The following is a 21,752-nucleotide window of genomic DNA, read 5'->3' on the forward strand; positions in this document are numbered from 1 at the left end:
ACATAGCCTCCCTTAGTGAGCTCATTCCTACTGAGAGTGGGGGCCCAAATATTGCCTAGAGCCACCCCTAATTTCCATGTACACCTCTACCCCAATATAAGGTAACCCGATATAATGCAGATTCACATACAAGGCGGTAAAGCTCTGACACGCTGCTCTGAGCAGTGTGTTAAGGGTGCCAGGCCAGGCTGGGGGCAAGGGGCAGAGGGTCTCGGGGGTGGTTAGGGGCTCCCCCCCACCAGGTCTGGGAGGCAGGAGCTGTGGGGGGGCACTTTTGGGGGTCCCCGCAGTCCCAGAGTGGCCCGGGGGATTAGCGGGGGGCCAGGAGCAGCCCACACTGCTTCCCTCGCCCCAGCACCAGCTGTGTCGCTCGGGGGAGGGGGTTTGGGGGGAAGGCATCCCCCCGCACTCACCAGTAGTGGCGGAAGCGGAGCAGCCCAGCCCCAGCCCACTCCACTCTGCCAGCTCCCAGCTGCAGTGCTCTGCTTCCCGCCGCAGGTGAGTATGGGGGGGGGCATCTTTTTCCCAACCTCCCTGCACTCACCGGCGGCGGGAAGCGGAGTGGCCCAGCCCCAGCCCACTACACTCCGCCAGCTCCCAGCTGTGGCGCTCAACTTTCCACCGCAGGTGAGTGCAGGACCTTTCCCCAGCCGCCCCCCAGCAACACGGCTGGGGTTGGGGCAAGGAAAGCGGAGCGGGCTGGGGCTGCGTCACTTCGCTTCCCGCCGCAGGTGAGGGGGGGGCATCCTTTCCCCAACCTCCCCGCACTCACCGATGGCGGGAAGCGGAGCGGCGCAGCTAGGAGCTAGCGGAGTGGAGTGGACTGGGGCTGCGCTGCTCTGCTTCCCGCCACTGCCGGTGAGTGCCTGTCAGGGGGCGGGCGGAGGGGCAGATAGGGGTCGGAGCAGTCAGGGAACAGGGGGGTTGGGTAGGGGGTGGGGAGTGATTAGGGAGGGGGGTCTCTGGAGGGGGCAGTCAGGGAACAAGGAATGGTGGGGGGCAAAGAAAGTTTGATATAACGTGGTCTCACCTATAACGCAGTGAGATTTTTTGTCTCCCGAGGACCGCGTTATATCGGGGTAGAGGTGTACTACACAAGATGCTAGTCATACTTTTAACTTTCACACTTGAAAATTATATATACCTATAAAAAAGTAAAGTTTATCACATACAATGCTGTATCTTGATTTTAATAAAAACCAATCTGCTTTGTATACTGGACACCTAATCTCTGCTGACTTCATCTCTACAGTAAACAGGCCTCACTGAACTCCAGGAGGCTACATGTAGCTTGTGGCCATGTGTAGCATGTTGGCTATCCCATACTTGTTTCTGGAGAATCAAGAATCTTTTGAAAAGACAGGTTTCAGAGTAGCAGCCGTGTTAGTCTGTATCTGCAAAAAGAACAGGAGTACTTGTGGCACCTTAGAGACTAACAAATTTATTTCAGCATGAGCTTTTGTGAGCAACAGCTCACTTCTTCGGATGCATAGAATGGAACACACAGACATGAGATATTTATACATACAGAGAACATGAAAAGGTGGAAGTATGCATACCAACAGGCAGAGTCTAATCAATTGAGATGAGCTATCATCAGGAGGAGAAAAAAAAACTTTTGAAGTGATAATTAAGATGACCCATAGAAGGTGTGAGGAGAACTTAACATAGGGAAATAGATTCAATTAGTGTAATGACCCAACCATTCCCAGTCTCTGTTTAGGCCTGAGTTAATTGTATCTAATTTGCATAAGTGCAACGCTTCCTTAGCTCTCGTTCCCTAACGCCCCTACTCTACTTGCGCTACATTGATGACATCTTCATCATCTGGACTCATGGAAGAGAAACCCTCGAGGAATTCCACCATGATTTTAACAATTTCCATCCCACCATCAACCTCAGCCTAGACCAATCCACACAAGCGGTCCATTTCCTAGACACTACTGTGCTAATAAGCGATGGTCACATAACCACCACCCTATACCGGAAACCCACTGACCGCTATACTTACCTACATGCCTCCAGCTTCCATCCAGGACACACCACACAATCCATTGTCTACAGCCAAGCTCTAAGATACAACCGTATTTGCTCCAATCCCTCAGACAGAGATAAACACCTACAAGATCTCTATCAAGCATTCTTAAAACTACAATACCCACCTGCTGAAGTGAAAAAACAGATTGACAGAGCCAGAAGAGTACCCAGAAGCCACCTACTACAGGACAGGCCCAACAAAGAAAATAACAGAACGCTATTAGCCATCACCTACAGCCCCCAACTAAAACCTCTCCAGCGCATCATCAAAGATCTACAACCTATCCTTAAAGATGATCCCTCACTCTCACAGCTCTTGGGAGACAGGACAGTCCTCGCTTATAGACAGCCTCCCAACCTGAAGCAAATACTCACCAGCAACCGCATACCATACAACATAAATACTAACCCAGGAATCTATCCTTGCAACAAAGCCCGATGCCAGCTCTGTCCACATATCTATTCAAGTGACACCATCATAGGACCTAATCACATCAGCCACGCCATCAGGGGCTCGTATACCTGCACATCTACCAACGTGATATATGCCATCATGTGCCAGCAATGCCCCTCTGCCATGTACATTGGCCAAACCGGACAGTCTCTACGCAAAAGAATAAATGGACACAAATCTGACATCAGGAATCATAACATTCAAAAACCAGTGGGAGAACACTTCAACCTCTCTAACCACTCAGTGACAGACTTGAAGGTGGCAGTTTTGCAACAAAAAAACTTCAAAAACAGACTCCAAAGAGAGACTGCTGAACTTGAATTAATATGCAAATTAGATACAATTAACTCAGGCCTAAACAGAGACTGGGAATGGTTGGGTCATTACACTAATTGAATCTATTTCCCTATGTTAAGTTCTCCTCACACCTTCTATTGGTCATCTTAATTATCACTTCAAAAGTTTTTTTTCTCCTCCTGATGATAGCTCATCTCAATTCATTAGACTCTTCCTGTTAGTATGCATACTTCTACCTTTTCATGTTCTCTGTATGTATAAATATCTCATGTCTGTGTGTTCCATTCTATGCATCCAAAGAAGTGAGCTGTAGCTCACGAAAGCTCATGCTGAAATAAATTTGTTAGTCTCTAAGGTGCCACAAGTACTCCTGTTCTTTTTGAAAAGACAGTTACCTTTTCCGTAACTGCTGTTCTTTGAGATGTGTTGCTCATGTCTATTCCACAAAAGCTTTGCGTGCTCGCCACGTGCACCGGTGCTGGAAGTTTTTCCCCTAGCAGTACCCGTAGGGGAGCACCCCTAGCGACTCCTAGAGTGGCGCCTCTATGGTGCAGTATAAGGGGTGCTGCATGCTCTCCTCACTCTCGGTTCCTTCTTTCCAGACAAGTCCGACAGAGGGAAAGGAGGACGGGATGGGGAATAGACATGAGCAACACATCTCGAAGAACACCAGTTACAGAAAAGGTAACCGGCTTTTCTTCTTCGAGTGATTGCTCATGTGTATTCCACAATAGGTGATTCCAAGCTATATCTGTTGGAGGTGGGTAGGAGTTCACAGACTCTCAGGACGGAGTACAGCCCTGCCGAACCCACCTTCTTCCCTGGTCTGGGAGACGATCACATAGTGCGAGGTGAACATGTGAACGGAAGACCATGTGGCAGCCCTGCAAATGTCCTGAATGGGGACATGGGCTAAAAAGGCAGCCGACAAGGCCTGTGCCCTAGTCGAGTGTGCTCTTACAATCAACGGCGGAAGGATTCCCGCCAGGTCATAACAGGTATGGATACACAAGGTGATCCAGTTGGAGAGCCACTGAGTGGAGATCATCGGACCCCTCATGAGTTCGGCCGAGGCGATGACCCCACGATGTCTGAGGTAGGCCGCTAACACAGACATGCACTTTGTGAAGACTGTGGCAAATTGCCAGCACTATTATGATGGGTCTCGCGCTTTCTCTTCTTTGTGGGGGGTTCAGGGCACCATTTCTTGCCCCTAAATTGGAATATTAATTGCCCCACTAGTGTCCTAGAGGAGGGGAGTGGAGAGGGAGGGACCTGGGCCCGCCCCCTACTCCAGGTCCCAGCCCAGGTCCCAGCCCAGGGGTCCTGAGGATAGTGGTGAACCACTTGAACTGACGGTTCCTTCCCCTGGGCTACTTCCCTCTCCTGCCCTTCAGCTTGTGGGGGGCTTCCTGCCCTCCCTCTGCACAAGCCAGGTGCCCCTTACCTAGGGTCTAGGACTTCTTAGCCCACCGCAGCACTTCTCCAAACTGTCCTCTGCTTCAACACCAATTCTTTCTGCTCCAACTCCTCCAAACTGTTCTCTGCTCCAACACCAACACTTTCTGCTCCTACTCCCACACTGTCTGATTGAAGCATGGGTTTTTATCATGTGACTGACTGCAGTTGCTCTAATTGGCTTCAGATGCTCTAGTTAATCTATAGCAAACTTTCTTCACCTTACAGGGAATAAGTTTCCCTTCTAACCCTCTCCTGCTGCCCTCTGGCCATGCTGTATCACAATACCCTGGGAGCAGTGGACAGGCCAAATGGGAGGACCGTAAATTGGTAGTGCTCCTGCCCAACTGTGAAATGGAGGAAGCTCCTGTGACCCTTGAATGTATGGATGTGGAAGTACGTGTCCTGCAGATTGAGGGTGGCGTACCAGTCCCCAGGATCCAGGGAGGAGATGATGGAGGCCAGAGAGACCATACGAAACTTGAGCTTTACCATGTACTGGTTCAGGCCTGAGCTCCCCTTTGGGCTTCGAGATAAGGAACTAGAGGGAGTAGTGCCCTTTGCATTTGAACTCTGCTGGCACCACTCCTAAGCCAAGGAGCCACCTGACCTCCTGCTGGAGCAGGGCCTCGTGAGAGGGGGCCCCCCAGAAGAGGTGGGGGCAGAGGGTGGTTGGGCGGGGTAGAGGTAAACTGGAATGTGTAGCCCCGGGAGAAGGTGTTGAGGACCCATCAGTCTGAGGTCAGCCACGACCACTCCGGAAGAAAAGCACACAACCAGTTGGAGAAGGGAAGCTTTATTATGGATGGATCCCTGGTATGAACTGGTAAGTCGCCCCTGATCATCCCGTTAAAACTGACATTTCCCCATCTGTTTACCCTTGGAGGACCCAGGCTGGGAGGCAGACCGGGACTGCCTCTGCAGGCGTTTCTTATAGTCCCGTGACTATTTATAAGGGGGCTCGTATTTAGAGTGGGTGGCCTGGGTGGGAACCTGCTGAGGCTTGAACTTGGTCCTGGCCAGAGCCGGGACATAGAGGCCAAGTGTCTTAAGCGTAGTGCGGGAATCTTTCAGGCTGTGCAATTTCACATCCATCTGTTCCGCAAACAGGGCCTTGCCATTCAAAGGTAGGTCCTGCAAGGAGTTCTGCGCCTACTGGACAGTCCAGACAGCAGGAGCCACAACACACACCTCATGGACACCACAGACCTTGCAGCCATATCCGTAGCATCCGACGCTGCCTGCAGGGTTGCCCTGGCAGCCGCTGTACCCTCCTCCACCAGAGCTTTGAACTCCTTCTTGTCACGCTCCTGGAGGGAGTCCTGGAATTTGGGCAGAAAGCCCCACAAATTGAACTCATACCGACCCAGGAGAGCCTGATGGTTCGCCACCCTTAACTGGAAACTCAAGGACGAATAAAACTTTCTCCCAAATAAGTCCAGCCTCCTTATTTATTTTTCAGAGTAGGTGCTGGTTGGCCTTGCCTCTCCCTGTAGTTGACCGACTTGACCACCAGAGAGTTGGGGGCAGGGTGGGTGTACAGGTATTCATGCCCCTTGGTGGGCACAAAGTACTTCTGTTCTGCCCTCTTAAAGATCGGGGGCAAGGAAGCTGGGGTTTGCCACAAGGCGTTTGAAATTTTTGCCACCCCTTCATGTAGTGGGAGGGCCACCCTGCCCGGTACCAAGGCCAATAGGACGTTGAAGAGGGAGTCCGAGGGTTCCTCCACCTCCTCGGCCTGAAGGTTGAGGCTCGATGCCACCCTTTTCAATAGTTCCTGGTGGGCTTTAGAGTCCTCATGTGGAACAGAAGGAGGAGGGACCATAATCGCCTCATCAGGGGAGGATGAGGATGCGGGTGCGGTACTCTGCGTACCCACCAATACCGGAGGTCCCACCACCTGGTCGCCCTCCAGGCGTGGAACTGAAGATGCACACCCCACCGACTCCTTTCTGGGAGGCTGGGAAAGGGAGGCAGACGGTCTTTCCGAGGCTCCAGCCACCAAGCGAGCCCCCACTGGGAGAGGCTGGGCTGGCGTACGACCTGCCGCTGTCCCTGGACTGGGAGGAGCAGTGACATCGGGAACAGTGCTGACCATGAGACCATGATCTGGACATGGAGGGATGGTACCACTGGTAGCAGCTGCTCCACAATCAGCTCCAGCGCGAGACAAAGAATGGGAATGGTGTCAACGCATGTATTGCAACCGGATACAGTAGCCTCTCAGAGATGAGGACCTCTGGTGCCGTCTGTCTTGGTCTCGATGGGGCACACTCCCCTCATGAGGTCTGTGATCCCTTGAGGCAGAGCGGTGCCTGGAACCCCTGTCAGTCAGAACCCAGCCAAACAACCTAGTGGGGGTCGACGGTGACCGGCGTGGACTATGCACAGGATGGTCACTGTGCGGCGAACGGCATCGGGAACATTCCCTCGACTGTGAATGGTACTAACCAGGCAGCGACTGCGGGGATCCAAGTGGTGGCTTGCCTGTGGACCAGGGAGCCAATGGTGGCGGTGCCCCTGGTTCCAGCAGAGACATAACGTCCCAGGCCACTTGCAGGGCCTCCAGCGTGGAGGGCACCCAGATATCCGGGAAAGCCTGCGTCGAATGGGCCGCGCTACTCTGCTCAACCTGAGTCGGAGGCCTGGAGGCCGACGGGGACCGAGATCTGTCCAAAGTCAGTCTAGTCTGTCCCCTGGTCTTGCTCTGGTGCCTCGGCAGAGAAGACCTCTTCTTAGCCTTCTTGGCATGCCCTGCGGTGCTGACTGGTGGAAGGCAGCAAAGGGTCGCCGTGCACCGACACCGCGGTACCCGGTGCTGACTTGGAGCAGTGCACCAGAGTCGGGGTCAACGCTGACTCCATCAGAGTTGCTCGGAGCCAAATGTCCCTTTTCTTCTTGGTCTGAGGCTTGAAAGATTGCTGAGATGGGTTTCCCCCAGATAGCATAAACAGTCCACATGTGGGTCACTCACTGGCATCGGCCGCCTGCAAGTGTCGCACGACTTAAAGCCTGGGGCACAGGGCATGCCCCAACCCAGGCACACTAAACTAAAGTGACACTAATCTAAACTACTTTAACTACAGGTACTACTAACTATGAATGAACAAGAGTTCAAGAGGAAAGCTGCAGACAAGCTGGAGCAGAGCAGTTCCGATGCACCTTCACTGGCGGCAAGAAGGAACTGACAGTGGGGGGAGCACACAGCACTCCTTATACCGCTCCACAGAGGCGCCACTCCAGGGGTCGCTAGGGGCGCTCCCCTACAGGTACTGCTAGGGGAAAAACTTCCGGCACCAGTGCATGTGGCAAGCACACACACACCTATTGTGGAATACACATGAGCAATCACTCGAAGAAGGAGGTGTGCACATTTAAAATGATTCCTTCTCCTGTGCTGTCTCTATAGATATATGTCTTTATTCTTTTTTACATTTAAAAAATGAGAAAAAGGAAAATTACTGAACTGTGAGCTCAACACCTCATTTTAAATGAGGACAAAGACCAGAAAAGCAAATTACAGAATATATACAGAGTAGCATAAAATACTAGCAAAACACTAGTAATAATATATAGTGTTGTTTCTTTATAAAAGCCAGTGTCCTAAAATTTAAAACAAAGATGAGCAACATTTAAGTACCTACATAGTGAACAGAATGTTGATAATACAGGTCACTTCAGTCTAGCAGACAAAGATCTAGCAAGAGCCAATGGCTAGAAGACAAATTCTGACTAGAAGTAAATTGCACATGTTAACAGTGAAGATAATTAACCATTGGAACAACTTACCAAGGGTTATGGGAGATTCTCTGTCACTAGAAATTTTAAAATAAATTTTATGCTGAAAGATATGCTCTAGTTCAAACAAATTAATTCAGGGAATTCATATGGCCTGTATTACAAGGAGGGCAGATTAGATTATTACAATGGTCCCTTCCGGCCTTATAATCTATGAATCTATGATTGGGAGGAAAAAATTTAAACAGAAAAATGTAAGCAACAACTGGGAATTGTTTAAGATTATATTACTAGACTCCGAAACCCCACAATTCCACTATTACAAATTGATGCTGATTTGGTTAAAAAAATCGCCATGGTTAAGAAAGTTGAAACCAGCAATGAAACATGTGTATAAAAAATGGGGGAAAGGGAAAGTTGATAGCAATGACTGTGAATAAGAGGCTATGAAATATAGACAACTAATAAGAAAAACTAAAGATATCAGTGAAATATCTATAGCAGGTAAATTTAACAATAAAAAGAAGTATTAAAATATATCAGGGACAAAAGAAATCCCAGTACAGTAACTCTGCACTTAACGTCCTCTCACTTAATGTCATTTCGATCTTACATCCCTGCTCAGTTACAGAACATGCTCCATTTAAAGTTGTGCAATGCTTCGCTATAACGTCGTTTGGCTGCCTGCTTTGTCCACAGCTGGCAGCCCCCTTATAAGCTCCTTTACACCCGCCCCCTCCCCCACAGCACTTCTCGCCCACCAGCAGACCCCGCGGATCACTGCCTTTCCCCTCCTCCCCCCACCTCCTGCCCGCAGCAATCAGCTAGCTTGCGGTGTTCAGGAGGGAGGGGGGAGGAGCAAGGACTCGGCGTGCAGGCTCCCCCTCCCTCCCAAATGCCGCAAACCAGCTGATTGCCGTGGGCAGGAGGCAGGGGAGGGAGAGGGGAGCCTGCACACCGACTCCTTGCTCCTCCCTCCTACCCCCTGAACGTCGCAAGCCAGCTGATTGCCATGGGCAGGAGGGAGGGGGGAGGAGCGAGGACATGGCTCGCCTCTTCTCCTCCCCTTTACTCTGCACGTGGCATCCACACACCTCCCCCCTCCCTCCCACCTCCTGCCCACGGCAATCAGCTGACTTGCGGTGTTCAGGAGGCAGGGGAGGGAGGGGGAGCCTGTGCCCCATGTCCTCGCTCCTCCCCCCTCCCTCCTGCCTCCTGAATGCTGCAAGCCAGCTGATTGCCAAGGGCAGGAGGCAGGGGAGGGAGGGGGAGGTGTGTGGATGCCACGTGCAGAGTAAAGGGGAGGAGAGGAGGTGGGTTAAGGGTGTGGGCTTGGGGGAAGGGGTGGCGTGGGTGGGCTGCGGGTTGAGCCCCCCGCCCCTGGTGCTTGCAGAGTAGGGGAAGATGCCGCTGCTGCTGCGCAACATGCTTCTCCTACCCTACAGCACCTTCAGCCTCCTTGCCTGCCTCACTGTCGCCAGTGCCAGTGGGGTATGCCTATGTGGGGTAAGGCGGGGGCACCTCCCAACTATAGTACTGTACTGTACTGTATGGCAAAAAAAAATTCCCTGGAACCTAACTCCCCTATTTACATTCATTCTTATGGGGAAATTGGATTAGCTTAACATTATTTCACTTAAAGTCGCGTTTTTCAGGAACATAACTACAACGTTAAGTGGGGAGTTACTGTAATCTGCTAGTGAATTCAGATGGTAAAATTTTCAGTAAAGAAGCAGAAAAGGTAGATGTGTTCCATAAACATTTCAATTCTGTACTTGGAAAGAAGCTGGATATGTATTCATATATTTCAGTGATAATTACACACCTTCTATTCCAACAATATTTAGACAGGATGTTAAACAGTATCTCCTAAATGAAAACATTTTAAAATCTGTAAAGCTACGTCACTTTCCCCTAAATTTTAAAGGAGTTGGCCAAGTAGCTCTCTGAACTATAAAGTTGAGTTTTAACATAATTTAGAACACTGAAATGGAAAAAAGAGAAATGGAAAAAAACTAACGTTGTAGCCATATTTTAAAAGGGTAAATGGGATGACTTGGAAAAGCACAGGCTGATTAGTTTGACACTGATCATGAGCAAAATCATGGAAAGGCTATTATTGTACTCAGTCAATAAAGGATAGTAACATAATTAATGCCAGTCAACATGGTTTTATGAAAAATAGATGTAAAACAAACTTTAAACCCTTTTTACAAGAGTTTACAAGTTCGATTAACAAACCTAGTTGTCCTGATATAATATACTTAGACTTCTGTAATGCATTTGAATTAGTACCACATGACAGTCTGATTAAAAACTGGTGCTATACAAAATCAATGTAGCACATATTAAATGGATTAAAGTCGGGTTAACTAACATCTCAAAGTAACTGTAAATAAAAATCATCCTCCAGTGGAGATATTCATAAGCAAGGTCCCACTCTGATCTCTTATTGGCCCAATGCTATTCAATATTTATAGATTTAGTAGATTTTAAAACCCGAAAGCACCATTAAATCATCTCATATAACCTCCTGTATTTCACAGGTCTTTCAGTTTCGCCCAATTATCCCTGTGTTCAGCCCAGTAACTTCTGTTTGACTGAATAATAATTTCCAGAAAGGCATCCAGTCTTGATGTCTTTTAGAGTATGTTTACACAGCTGGCCTGGGTCAGCTCACTCGGGCTCGCTGGGCTTGGGCCGTGGGGCTGTAAAATTGCAGAGTAGATGTGCGGGCTTGGACTGGAGATTAAGATCTGGGACTCCATGAGGGGAGGGGCTCCAAGAACCTGGGCTCCAGCTTGAGACCAAACATCTACCCTGCAATTATACACAGCTTGATCTGAAGACATTAAGACATGGAGAATCCACCACTTTCCTTGGTAGCTTGTTCCTGTGGTTAATCACCGTCACTGTTAAAAAGTTGAGCCTTATTTCTCATTTGAATTTGCCTGGCTTCAGCCTCCAGCCATTGGTTATTGTCATGCCTTTCTCCACTAGATTAAAGAGCCCTTTAGTTGCCAATATTTTCTCCCCATGAAGATACTTATACTCTGTAATAAAGTCACCTCTCACTCTTCTTTTTGACAAGCTAAACAGATGGATCTCCTTAAGTCTCAGAGGCTCATAGCCTTTAAGGTCAGAAGGGATTGTCGTGCTCATCTACTCTGACCTCCCACACATTGCAGGCCACAGAACCTCACCCATGCCTGAAATAGAACCCTAATCTCTGGGTGAGTTACTGAAGTCCTCAAATCATGGTTTAAAGACTTCATGTTACAAAGAATTCACCATTTTCATTAATTTAAACCTGCAAGTGACCTGTGCCCTATGCTGCAGAGAAAGGCAAAACCGCCCCAGGGTCTCTGCCAATCTGACCAGGGGGAAAATTCCTTCTCAACCCCAAATATGGTGATCAGTTAGACCCTGAGCACGTGGACAAGACCCGCCAGGCAGATACCTGGGAAAGAATTCTCTGTAGTAATTCAGAGCCCTCCCCATCGAATGTCCTGTCTCCAGCAGTTAGGGATTTTTGCTACGGCCAGTCACCAATGGGCCACATGCCATTGTAGGGAATCTCATCATACCATCCCCTCCATAAACTTATCAAGTTCAGTCTTGAAGCCAGTTAGGTTTTTTGCTCCCCTTGGAAGGCTGATCCAGAACATCACACCTCTGATGGTTAGAAACCTTTGCCTAATTTCGAAAGTGTCTTGCATCGAGGTTTTTTCTCTAGCTCACAACTAATTTTTGTGGCTCTTCTCTGCACCATCTCCAACTTTTCAGTATCCTCTGTGATGTTCATCATTGCTGCAAGCAAGAATGAGAAAGTCAGGGGGACGCAGGTGACATTCTTATCAATCCTGCTAGCAGAGGATAAGGGCCCAAGAAGAGACAGACTCATCCTCAAGTCGAATGCATGACTGCACAGATGGTCTTGACAGGAGGGCTTTGGCTTCCTTGACCATGGGATGCTGTTCCATGAAGGACTCCTGGGCAGAAATGGGGTCCACCTAAAGAAGGGGAAGAGCATATTGGGACACCTACTCACCAACACAGCAAGATGGACTTTTAACTAGTTTCAAAGGGGGTGGATGACAATAGCCCACAGATAACTATGCAAAGATGACCTTGACAGATTCCCAGAATTTGGGGAGCTGGGAGGAATGGAAAATTTCAATAGGGTCATATAAGCAACAAGAGGAAAACCATGGATGAATGTACTCAACTTCTTAGATGTGTATACACAAATGTGAGGTACTATGGAGAATAAACAGGAAGTACTGGAAGTCTTAGTACACAAGCTAAATTATGACTTAACTGATATCACAGAAACTTCATGGGATACATCTCATGACTGGATTATTGGTATAGAAGGTACACCTTGCTCAGGAAGAAAGTCTCTGGATGAAGATAAAAGGGATGGGGAGAAACAGGGGCAATGTCATTGTAGAGGTCTACCATAGACCACCAAATCAGGAGGAGGTGAGTCAGACATTTCTAGAACAAATAACAGAAATATCTAAAACACGAGACCAGGTAGTAATGGGGGACTAACTGTCCAGACATCTACTGGAATAATAATACAGCAAAACATAAAAATGTCCAATAAGTTCTTGAAATTTGTTGGAACAACTTTTTGTTTCAGAAGGTGGAAGACGTAATTAGGGGAAACGTCCATTTTATGCTTGATTCTGACTAAGAGGAAAGAATTGGCTGCGAATCTCAAGGTGGAAGGCAGCTTGGATGAAAGTGAATCATGAAATGATCTATTTCTTGAGTCTATGGAAGGGAAGGAGTGAGAGCAACAGAATAAGGACAATGGACTTCAAAAAAGCAGACTAACAAACCCAGAGTACTGGTAGGTGAGATCCCATGAGAAGAAAATCTAAAGCAAAAAGGAGTGCAGAAAAGTTGGCTGTTTCTCACAGAAACAATATTAAAGGCACAACAGCAAACTATCCCAGTGCAAAGGAAAAACAGAAAGAATAGTAAAAGGCCAATATGGCTGCATCAGGACCTCTTTAATGACCTGAAAATCAAAAAGAATCCTACAGAAAGTGGAAACATGGACAAATTGCTAAGGATGAATATCAAAGAATAGCACAAGCATGTAGGGACAAAAGTCAGAAAGGCTAAGGTACACCTGGCAAGGTACATAAAAGGCAATTAGAAGAGGTTCTATAAATACATTAGGAACATGAGAAAGATGGTACTCAGGCAAGGAATCAATATTCTATAGTGAAGGAGACTTGTCTATTGAACCTCATTTGATGGAGACTGTGTAGTGAAGGAGATAGGGGTCTGTAGGAAGAGAAAGGTTTAACCATGAGATCAAAGAGTTGAAGTCTTCCTGGAGAACTGGATTCTTTCCCTGCTTCTGTCACAAGGATCCTACGTGATGCTGGGCAAGTCACTTACAATTAGTGGCCACCTAAAAAAAGGTTAGTGTGTTTTCCTCATTTTCTGTGACCTCACTTTGAGACACCTGGGATCTGAAGTGCTGAGCACTCAGAGCTGCCAGTGAAGTGAATGGGAACTATGCTTTGACTGTATAAAGTGCTATAAAAATCCTAAGTTAAAAAAAAAATCAAGTCCTAGAAGTCCCAAGTTAGGTACCCAAAATTAGGGAAAATTTTTAAAAATGGACCTTATTCTATTAAGATTATTATTGTAGTGTTTATGGAACCCAGCTGAGATTGGGACCCCACGGAGTTAACCACGGTATAAACACAGAGTAGTAGATAGTCCCCCTGCCAGAAGCTTACAATCTAAATAGAGGAGACACAAAGGGAAAGAGGAAAGGAAACATACAAGTAGAGAGAAGTAAGTAATGGTTTGCAAATGTCAAGTTGGTGCCATGATTTGTGTGTGTGTGTGTTTTGTTTTTTTTTATTTTTTTTTGAAGGGTTTTACTGGGAGGAGGTTATCTAAAGAGAGACAAGCAAAGCAAAGGTTGAAATTAAAGGAAGAGGGAAAGAAAAAGGGAGAAGGGAGAGGAAGAAGGGGAGGAGGAGGGCAGGGGGAGTGAGGCTGATGCAAAAAGACTGAGGCAGGGGTTCAATGTGAGAGGAAACAGCCAATCAGCAGAGGAAAGAGAATGTCCAGAGTAAAAACTGTAAAAAAGTATATCTGTACCTCAGTTCCCCATCTGTAAAGTAGGGATAATACCACATCTTACAGAGGTTTTGCAAAGATAAATTCATTAATATTTGTAAAACATTCAGATTCTACAGTGATGTGTCACAGAAAAGCCAAAGAATAAATTGATAATTCTGTATTCAGTGCAGGGTTTGGATAGTGTGGAGTAAATAAGACATGGGGCCAGGAAATTAATGATGAGGATAAAAAGAAACATTGAATAGCTACCCATTCACTGTGCACCACATGTAGTCTGCACAGAAGGAGGTAGGTGCTCTATGGGAAAAATGTATGTGATCATGTAATTAAAGACTTTATAACAGTGCATATGCACAAGAGGTTTGAATTAAGGTTTGAATTAAGGTTGCAACTGTTGTCTATATTCTTATGCTTAGGTTGTAGGCTCTTTGGGACAGGGACAGTCTCTGTTACATGTTTTTACAGGGCTAGCAGAATGGGGCTCTGGCATCTAGGCGCTACCACAATACAAATATAACTTAAAAATCAATAAATCCAACATACTTGTTGCTGATTTCTAAGACTTAGAAAAATTAGTGCTTTGTCACACTTCAGAATTTGTTCTCATCATCTTTTGTTCATCTAGTCCAAACAATGGGGTGCAGAAAGCTCAAAATAATCTAACCTGGGTCTCAGCAGAGAACTATTCATTGTACAAATACTGGGTTCTAGTTTTTAAACAAACAAATTTAATGTGGGAGTGTTGGGAAGTTTCCTGAAGTTTTTGAATGCCCAAGGGAGGTCTGGAACTTGTTGCAAGCAAAACCTAGTTTACACTTTGTGTTTTAATACATTAAACACTTCCCTTGCAAAGACTGACTTCAAATTAATTGTCAATGTGAGAGAGGAGGGAAGATGGTAGTGTTGGCATGTGCATATGAGTGTGGTACATTAGTTTCAGATTTAAGAGTTTAGAGGTATTAACTCTTTGAATTACTGCTTAGCGGTGGTCTATAGCACTTTACAGTTGAATATTCCCCTAAATGTACAGGGATTTTCCCTCCTGTTCACTTTCCCCAAAAAATATTCACCAACAGCAGAGGGGCATGGAACACTTCTTCAGCTCAGAAGCTTGGGAAGAGGAGGGTGAAAAGCAATGTAGGCAGCACTACATAATTTTCCCTAAACACTCGTTTCTCAGTCTCTGTTGAGAAACTGCTATTGTAGACTTTCTTACGGAAGGCTGTGTAATAATTACCATAGTCTACCCAATGCCTGGAGTGAACTCAAGTGTATTTTTTTAATACAGACAACAGTACAATGGAAGAATTACAGGAACAAACAAGAGTTCAAAGTGGAAAGCTTTTTAAAATGAGAAACAGTCATGTAAGTTCAACAAGCTAAAATGGATTATTAATAACCTAAATCTATTCTCCTGTGAGCCCAAACTGTTGTCTTATAGTAGGCTAAATTCCGAGTATTTGGAAACAATAGTAAATATTTTTTCTTTGATTGAACAAACTTTGTGATGCCAACCTCAAGCATAAAAAACAAATTAGTCAGGCTGCCCAAAATCAAGAGATTTTTTTTTTGAGAGGTTAAGTTACCTTATAATAACTGATGTTCTTTGAGATTTGTTTTCCATATGCATTCTAATCATAGTATTGCACACCCCCTAGCAATAGAGATTGGAAGTTTTTTTCTTGTTAGCAGTCCCCAGTTGGTCCTTATATGTTCAAGGAATAACCCCCGCCCAAGTGCATAAAGGGGCAAGGCAACCAAGTGCCTCTCAGTTCCTTAACCAGCCAAAACCTTACAAGGACTTTCAATAATGGAGATGGGTCTTAGAATCCATTTAGACCAGTGGTTCCCAAACTTTGTACTAAGTTGATCCACCAACTGCATTGTCTTTTTTTGGGACCCACCATTACATATATACACATATGTATGTGTGCGCCTGTTCTTCCCTCTGCTCCCTTCTCAGCCCTCCAGCACCCTCCTTTCTTTCTCAGATAGAAGAACCTGACTGGTAAAAATCCTCTTTGAGAGTGTAGCCGAGGAATAACTCTTTCTACCCAGAAGATCAAGACATTTAGGCTTCTTGTCCTTGAAAGTTATTTTGTAAAGTCACTGCATTGTGCACTCTTGAGCAGCGGTGACCTCCAAAGAATTGGGTGACATGTGGGTATAAAAAATCTCAAAGTTCTTACTGGGAACTTGATACTTCCTATCAGCTTTCTTTGAGATATCTGCAATCATCGCTGGAGTAGGCCATAAACTTTGAGCTGGTTTCAGTAAGCCATCAATTATGAGCATGGCTATTCTGTCAGGAGCAGAACAATATAGAATATCTAAACTCTTATGAGTTTTATCAGAAACCATTTGTGACAGTTTTCAGAGTGCCTAAGACTGTGATTCACCTTGTTACCCAATTTCCTCCAGCATGAGGGAGACTTGCTTATGCTTAACTAGGTTAACTGCTCCCTGACACCACCAGACTGTTAATCACCCCTCTGGGTTATTCCAGCCCTTATTTTGCTTTGTAGATTAACAATAAGTGCACCCCAGTTCCCAAGCCTCTTTGAAGCACTCCCAGCCATTGACCACTCACAGAAATACCAGGACAAGGGAGCAGGGTACACATCCATTTTTATGATTCAGCTCAGGATCAGCACCTTGTTTAATACTAGAGTACTGAGATATATTTATAGTGAAAACAACAATAAATTTTATCAAAGATTCAAGAGATAGTGAGTAAGGCTAATGGAAACAAAAAGGTTACATATAAAACAATATCATAACATGCCTTCTAGAAACTAAACTTAACACGTTAATGTCCTGCCTAAAGAAGTTTATCTCACCCAAAGTCTTTTGCAGCCTCTTCATCCAAAGCTGGTTGTGATCCTGTTTTCACGAATGTAAACACACTGCCCATTTACTTCCTAGGTGCAGGATAACAAGGTGTCATCTTTGTTCCCCAAGTACACGCCAGCAAACCTTTGAAGTGTATCTCAAGATAAGGTTCTGTTCCCCTACTGTGTTTTGCTACCTGTTAGGTACTTTCTGACATTTTTACAATTCTTCATCTGCATTCAGCTTAGACAGGTGATGGGAGACCCATTATGAATGAGACAATACTTAAATTTACATTTCAACAACCAGATAGATGGGTACACATCTCTTTGTCTGACAGAAAGCTTTTGTCAATTCTGCCTTGATACAGACTTTAGAACATATCTTCAGTATATATATTGTGACAAAGTTCCTCCTCTACCTTGGTGGGTCCTGCGCTTATTGGCAGATTTGCTCACCTCAGTGATCTTCCCCACAGTCTGGATCAACTCCTCCTGTGTCTGATCAGGAGTTGGGAGGTTTGGGAGGAACCCGGGCCTGCCCTCTACTCTGGGTTCCAGCCCAGGGCCCTGTGGATTGCAGCTGTCTATAGTGCCTCTTGTAACAGCTGCATGACAGCTACAACTCCCTGGGCTACTTCCCCAAGGCCTCCTCCAAATACCTTCTTTATCCTCACCACAGGACCTTCCTCCTGGTGTCTGATAATGCTTGTACTCCTTAGTCCTCCAGCAGCACTCCCTCTCACTCTCAGCTTGCGCCTCTTGCTCCCAGCTTCTCACACGCACTTCCTCTCCTCTGGCTCCCCCTCGCCTGACTGGAGTGAGCTCCTTTTTAAACCCAGGTGCCCTGATTAGCCTGCCTTGATTGGCTGCAGGTAATCTAATTAGCCTGGCTGTCTTAGTTGGTTCTAGCAGGTTCCTGATTACTCTAGTGCAGCCCCTGCTCTGGTCACTCAGGGAACAGAAAACTACTCATCCAGTGACCAGTATATTTGCCCTCTACCAGACTCCTGGACCCCACTGATCAGGGTCTGTCACATATCCCTCCCCCCTGCTCAGCACCAAGGGGTTGGGCAGCTTGGGATGCCAGACAGTGCACACGTGACAAGCCATCGGTATTGCCGTGACAGCTCCCGGCTCTGTGATGCACACGGAACTGGAAAGGTTGGAGGGATAAGAACCACCTGGTCACCCTTGTGTTCTTCTCCTTGTTCCGCTGCATCCCTTGAAGAGGGGCATGGTCGGTCACGAGGACAAATCTGTGCCCGAGCAAGTAGTAGTGCAATGCTTCCATGGCCCATTGTACGGCGAGGCATAGTCTCTCTCTCTCCACCACTGCATATTTTTGTTCCCTCGGAAGGAGTTTCCTACTGAGGTAGAGAATTGGGTGTTCCTCCTCCCCGACCATCTGTGACAGAATGGCCCCCAACCCTACTTCCGATGCATCTGTCTGCAGGATAAATTCCTTGGTGAAATCAGGGGCTATCAGTACGGGGTTACTGCAGAGAGCAGTCCGTAGATCTGTGAATGCTTCCTCTGCTGCGTCAGACCATCTCACCAGATCAGGTCCACGGGCTTTCACTAGGTCTGTCAGGAGGCTTGCCCTTGTGGCAAAGTGGGGGATAAATCATCGGTAATACCCCACTACACCTAGGAATGCCCGGACTTGTTTCTTGCGACGTGGTCGGGGACAATTTTGGATGGCCTCCAACTTGTTCACTTGGGGTTTTACCAGACCTTTTCCCACAATGTAGCCAAGATATTTGGCCTCTGTAAACCCTACAGCGCACTTGGCAGGGTTTGCTGTAAGGCCAGCTCGCCTGAAGGTATCAAGGACTGCCTCCACCTTCTCTAGGTGAGTTTCCCAGTCCGGGGTATGCGTCAAACTGGGATACTTCGTTTAGTCGCCGGAAGTTGTTGCAAAACCTTGTGGTGCCATCAAGTTTGGGTACCAGCACGATTGGGCTGGACCACTGACTGTGGGATTCTTCGATGATCCCAACTCCACCATTTTTTTTACTTCTGCTTTTATTTCCTCCCTTTTGGCCGCTGGCACCCGATAGGACCTCATTGTTATTCTGGCCCCAGGGTTCGTGACGATGTGGTGATATGTCTCGGTCCTCTCAAAGGCCAGAAGGTATGCCTCTACATCATCCTCCCGCGTCATTTTCTGCAGCCAATGGCTGGCCCGTATGATCTGCGTCCCATCATGGCCGCGGTTCAGCTCTGTAAGGGTCTTTACCTGGTTTACCAGTTCCCGCAACATAGCCCGGTCTTGAGAAGCCTGGTCCATCAGCAGGCGATTAGTCTCTTGCTGCAACCGCACTGCCTCCCATTGGGCAGCTGCCTGGACACAGGTACCGTAACCTTCAGAGGTTTGCTGAAGCCTCAGAATGATCAGAAGTCTCTCTGTGTAATGTACGAAGCTCTTACTGGTATCCTTTAGGACTTCTTAGAGCACTTTTCTATGTCTTGAGGTGATCTCATCTTCTTTTTCTTTGAAGGGCCAGGAGAATGAAATTTGTTTCCCTTTTCAGCCAAGGATCTTTTAACTGCTCCAGCAGCATTATTTGTAGAGGGAACACTGGAGACAGACTGATCTGACTGACCAGAATCTGAGTCAGGTCTGATAGATCTGTCCAGGAGTTACACCCTAAATTTAATCTCCATGTTCTTCTGAGACCACTTGGCAAAAGAACAGTAGATAACACATTTACTAGAAATATGCCCCTCACTTTTGAGGAGTGTTTCTGGTCAGCATAGCAATGTTACACAAGGGGCACATTTTAAAACTGGGAGATTTAGGAAATGGCACAGCTGTCTACTACCCAGCACCAATATCTAAGTAAATGTTAAAACTAGCTTAAAGTACTAACACAAGAACTAATCTAAAGCTAACTGACTAAAAAAAACCCCCACTATTTACAATAGATTAAACCCAATCTTAAAACAGAGATAAAGAACCTTTACTGTTCCATCTCTAGCCTAAGGTGCACCTGAAGAAACAAAGCCCTTTATGCCCTCAGGCAGGCAGGGGAGGGGGCATTCTGTGAGCATGTGTGGACCAACGGGGGAAAAAGTTTCTACCTCTGGTATTAGGGGGTGCACAATACCATGACTGCAAGATATACAACCACTCAATGAAGAAGAGGAATTTTTGAGTTCTTTTTCTTTGCTTCCTGGTAAATCATGTTTTTAAGCTTTTCTCCATGATCATAAGAGATGCAAACATTTTTTAAAAAATGAAAGATGAGATTCTCATAGTTACATGACTAAACCATAGTGCTTCAGAGAAGGAGCTAACCACTACCTCAGTGGTTCCCAAATGCTTCCAGGCCATGACCCCTTTGGGCTCACCTCTATTAATGCCACCCTGAGGCTGCCGGGAGACCGAGAGGAAGCCTGCCCTGCACTCACTCTGGGCAGCCGCAGCTCCTATGTGCAGCAGGATGTGGGGAGAGTGTGAAAGGGAGCCCACTCCACACTCACCCCAAGAAGTTATGGCTCCTGCATCCTGTCGTGCAGGACCCAGCTCCCTACTCCAGGTGTTATGACCTGGTATATATGGTCACAGCACCACTCAGGTTTGGCCTATCTGCCCCTCCATAGATGGAGACCCACAACCCATCCACTCCCCACAGCACCCTTTCTGTGATCCCCCTGGGAGTCATGACCCACGGTTTGGGAACCACTAGGAACAAGTTTCTCTTATGGACAATCAATTCCATAATTGTCCACCATAGAGCTTTTTACACTTTCCTCTGAAGCAGCTGGTTTTAGCTACTGTTAAGAGTCAGGACACTGGACTACATGGACCACTGGAACCGATAAGGAACACAATAAGTGTGAATCACATGTTCAATATTTGAAAGCATATATGACCACATATGCATCCAGCCTATTTCTTTGGTATCAAATGTTGTAGGAACCTTTTGCTTCAGGGAGTCAGAAAACTGAAAATGCACAATGTTGAAAATGTGCCACAAGACATCCGTACTCCTGTGTTATTTCTAACTGCCAACCAGAATTCAATTCTTCCTAAACACAGATGAATAGTTCTTGTGTGTTTGTTACTAAATGTTTTGTTTTTTCAACACTTTTTTTAAAAGGAAAGATTTATAATCATACTTAATTTTTTAAATGTGATTTTATAAAATGTTCATGAAAATCTAAATAAAACAATTCCTATCACAGCCTGCAACAACCATGATCACACACTGCCTGTTACCTCTTTAATTTTGTCCCTCTTCTCTCGGATGTCCTTATCTGTTGGGTCTTCACTGTTTATCCCTATGAGGTTTGGTACTGGTACAGGTGGCAGAGGCTTGCTGTCTTTCGTCTTCATTTCTTGGGCTACTTTGTTCTTTTCTGTCTGAATCTCTGCTCGAATCTCATCTCGAGATTTCTTCAGCTTCTCTTTTGCCTCCTCTAGAGCTTTTTCATGGTCTGCTCGGATCTTATTTCTCAGGCGCTCCTCTTCTTCTCTAAAGAAACAAATGCTAGTCAGAGCCTGGCTTCATAAAGGAAATAACAATTGTGACAACCCCTCATTAAAGAGAAGAAGCCATATTCTGCACTGGTTTACAGTAGGCAATTATGTTGACTTAGAGCAGGAGTCAGCTGCCTTTCAGAATGCTGTGCCGAGTCCTCATTTATTCACTCTAATTCAAGGTTTTGCGTGCCAGTAATACATTTTAACATTTTTAGAAGGTCTCTTTCTATCGGTCTATAATATATAACTAAACTATTGTTGTATGTAAAGTAAATAAGGTTTTTAAAATGTTTAAGAAGCTTCATTTAAAATTAAATTAAAATGC

At 46.3% G+C, this 21,752-nt stretch overlaps 1 protein-coding gene across 1 annotated transcript in view; it reads right to left on the reverse strand.

Annotated features, from left to right (window-relative positions):
• MAN1A2 (mannosidase alpha class 1A member 2) overlaps positions 1-21,752 on the reverse strand; it is a 288,333-nt gene that overhangs the window by 224,691 nt on the left and 41,890 nt on the right. The window contains exon 2 of the mRNA XM_039529767.1: positions 21,164-21,419. Within this exon, the coding sequence (XP_039385701.1) occupies positions 21,164-21,419 (256 nt within the window). The remainder of the gene's footprint in view (positions 1-21,163; positions 21,420-21,752) is intronic.

This window comes from Mauremys reevesii, linkage group 1 (genome assembly GCF_016161935.1).
Source record: "Mauremys reevesii isolate NIE-2019 linkage group 1, ASM1616193v1, whole genome shotgun sequence".
NCBI lineage: Eukaryota > Metazoa > Chordata > Testudines > Geoemydidae > Mauremys > Mauremys reevesii.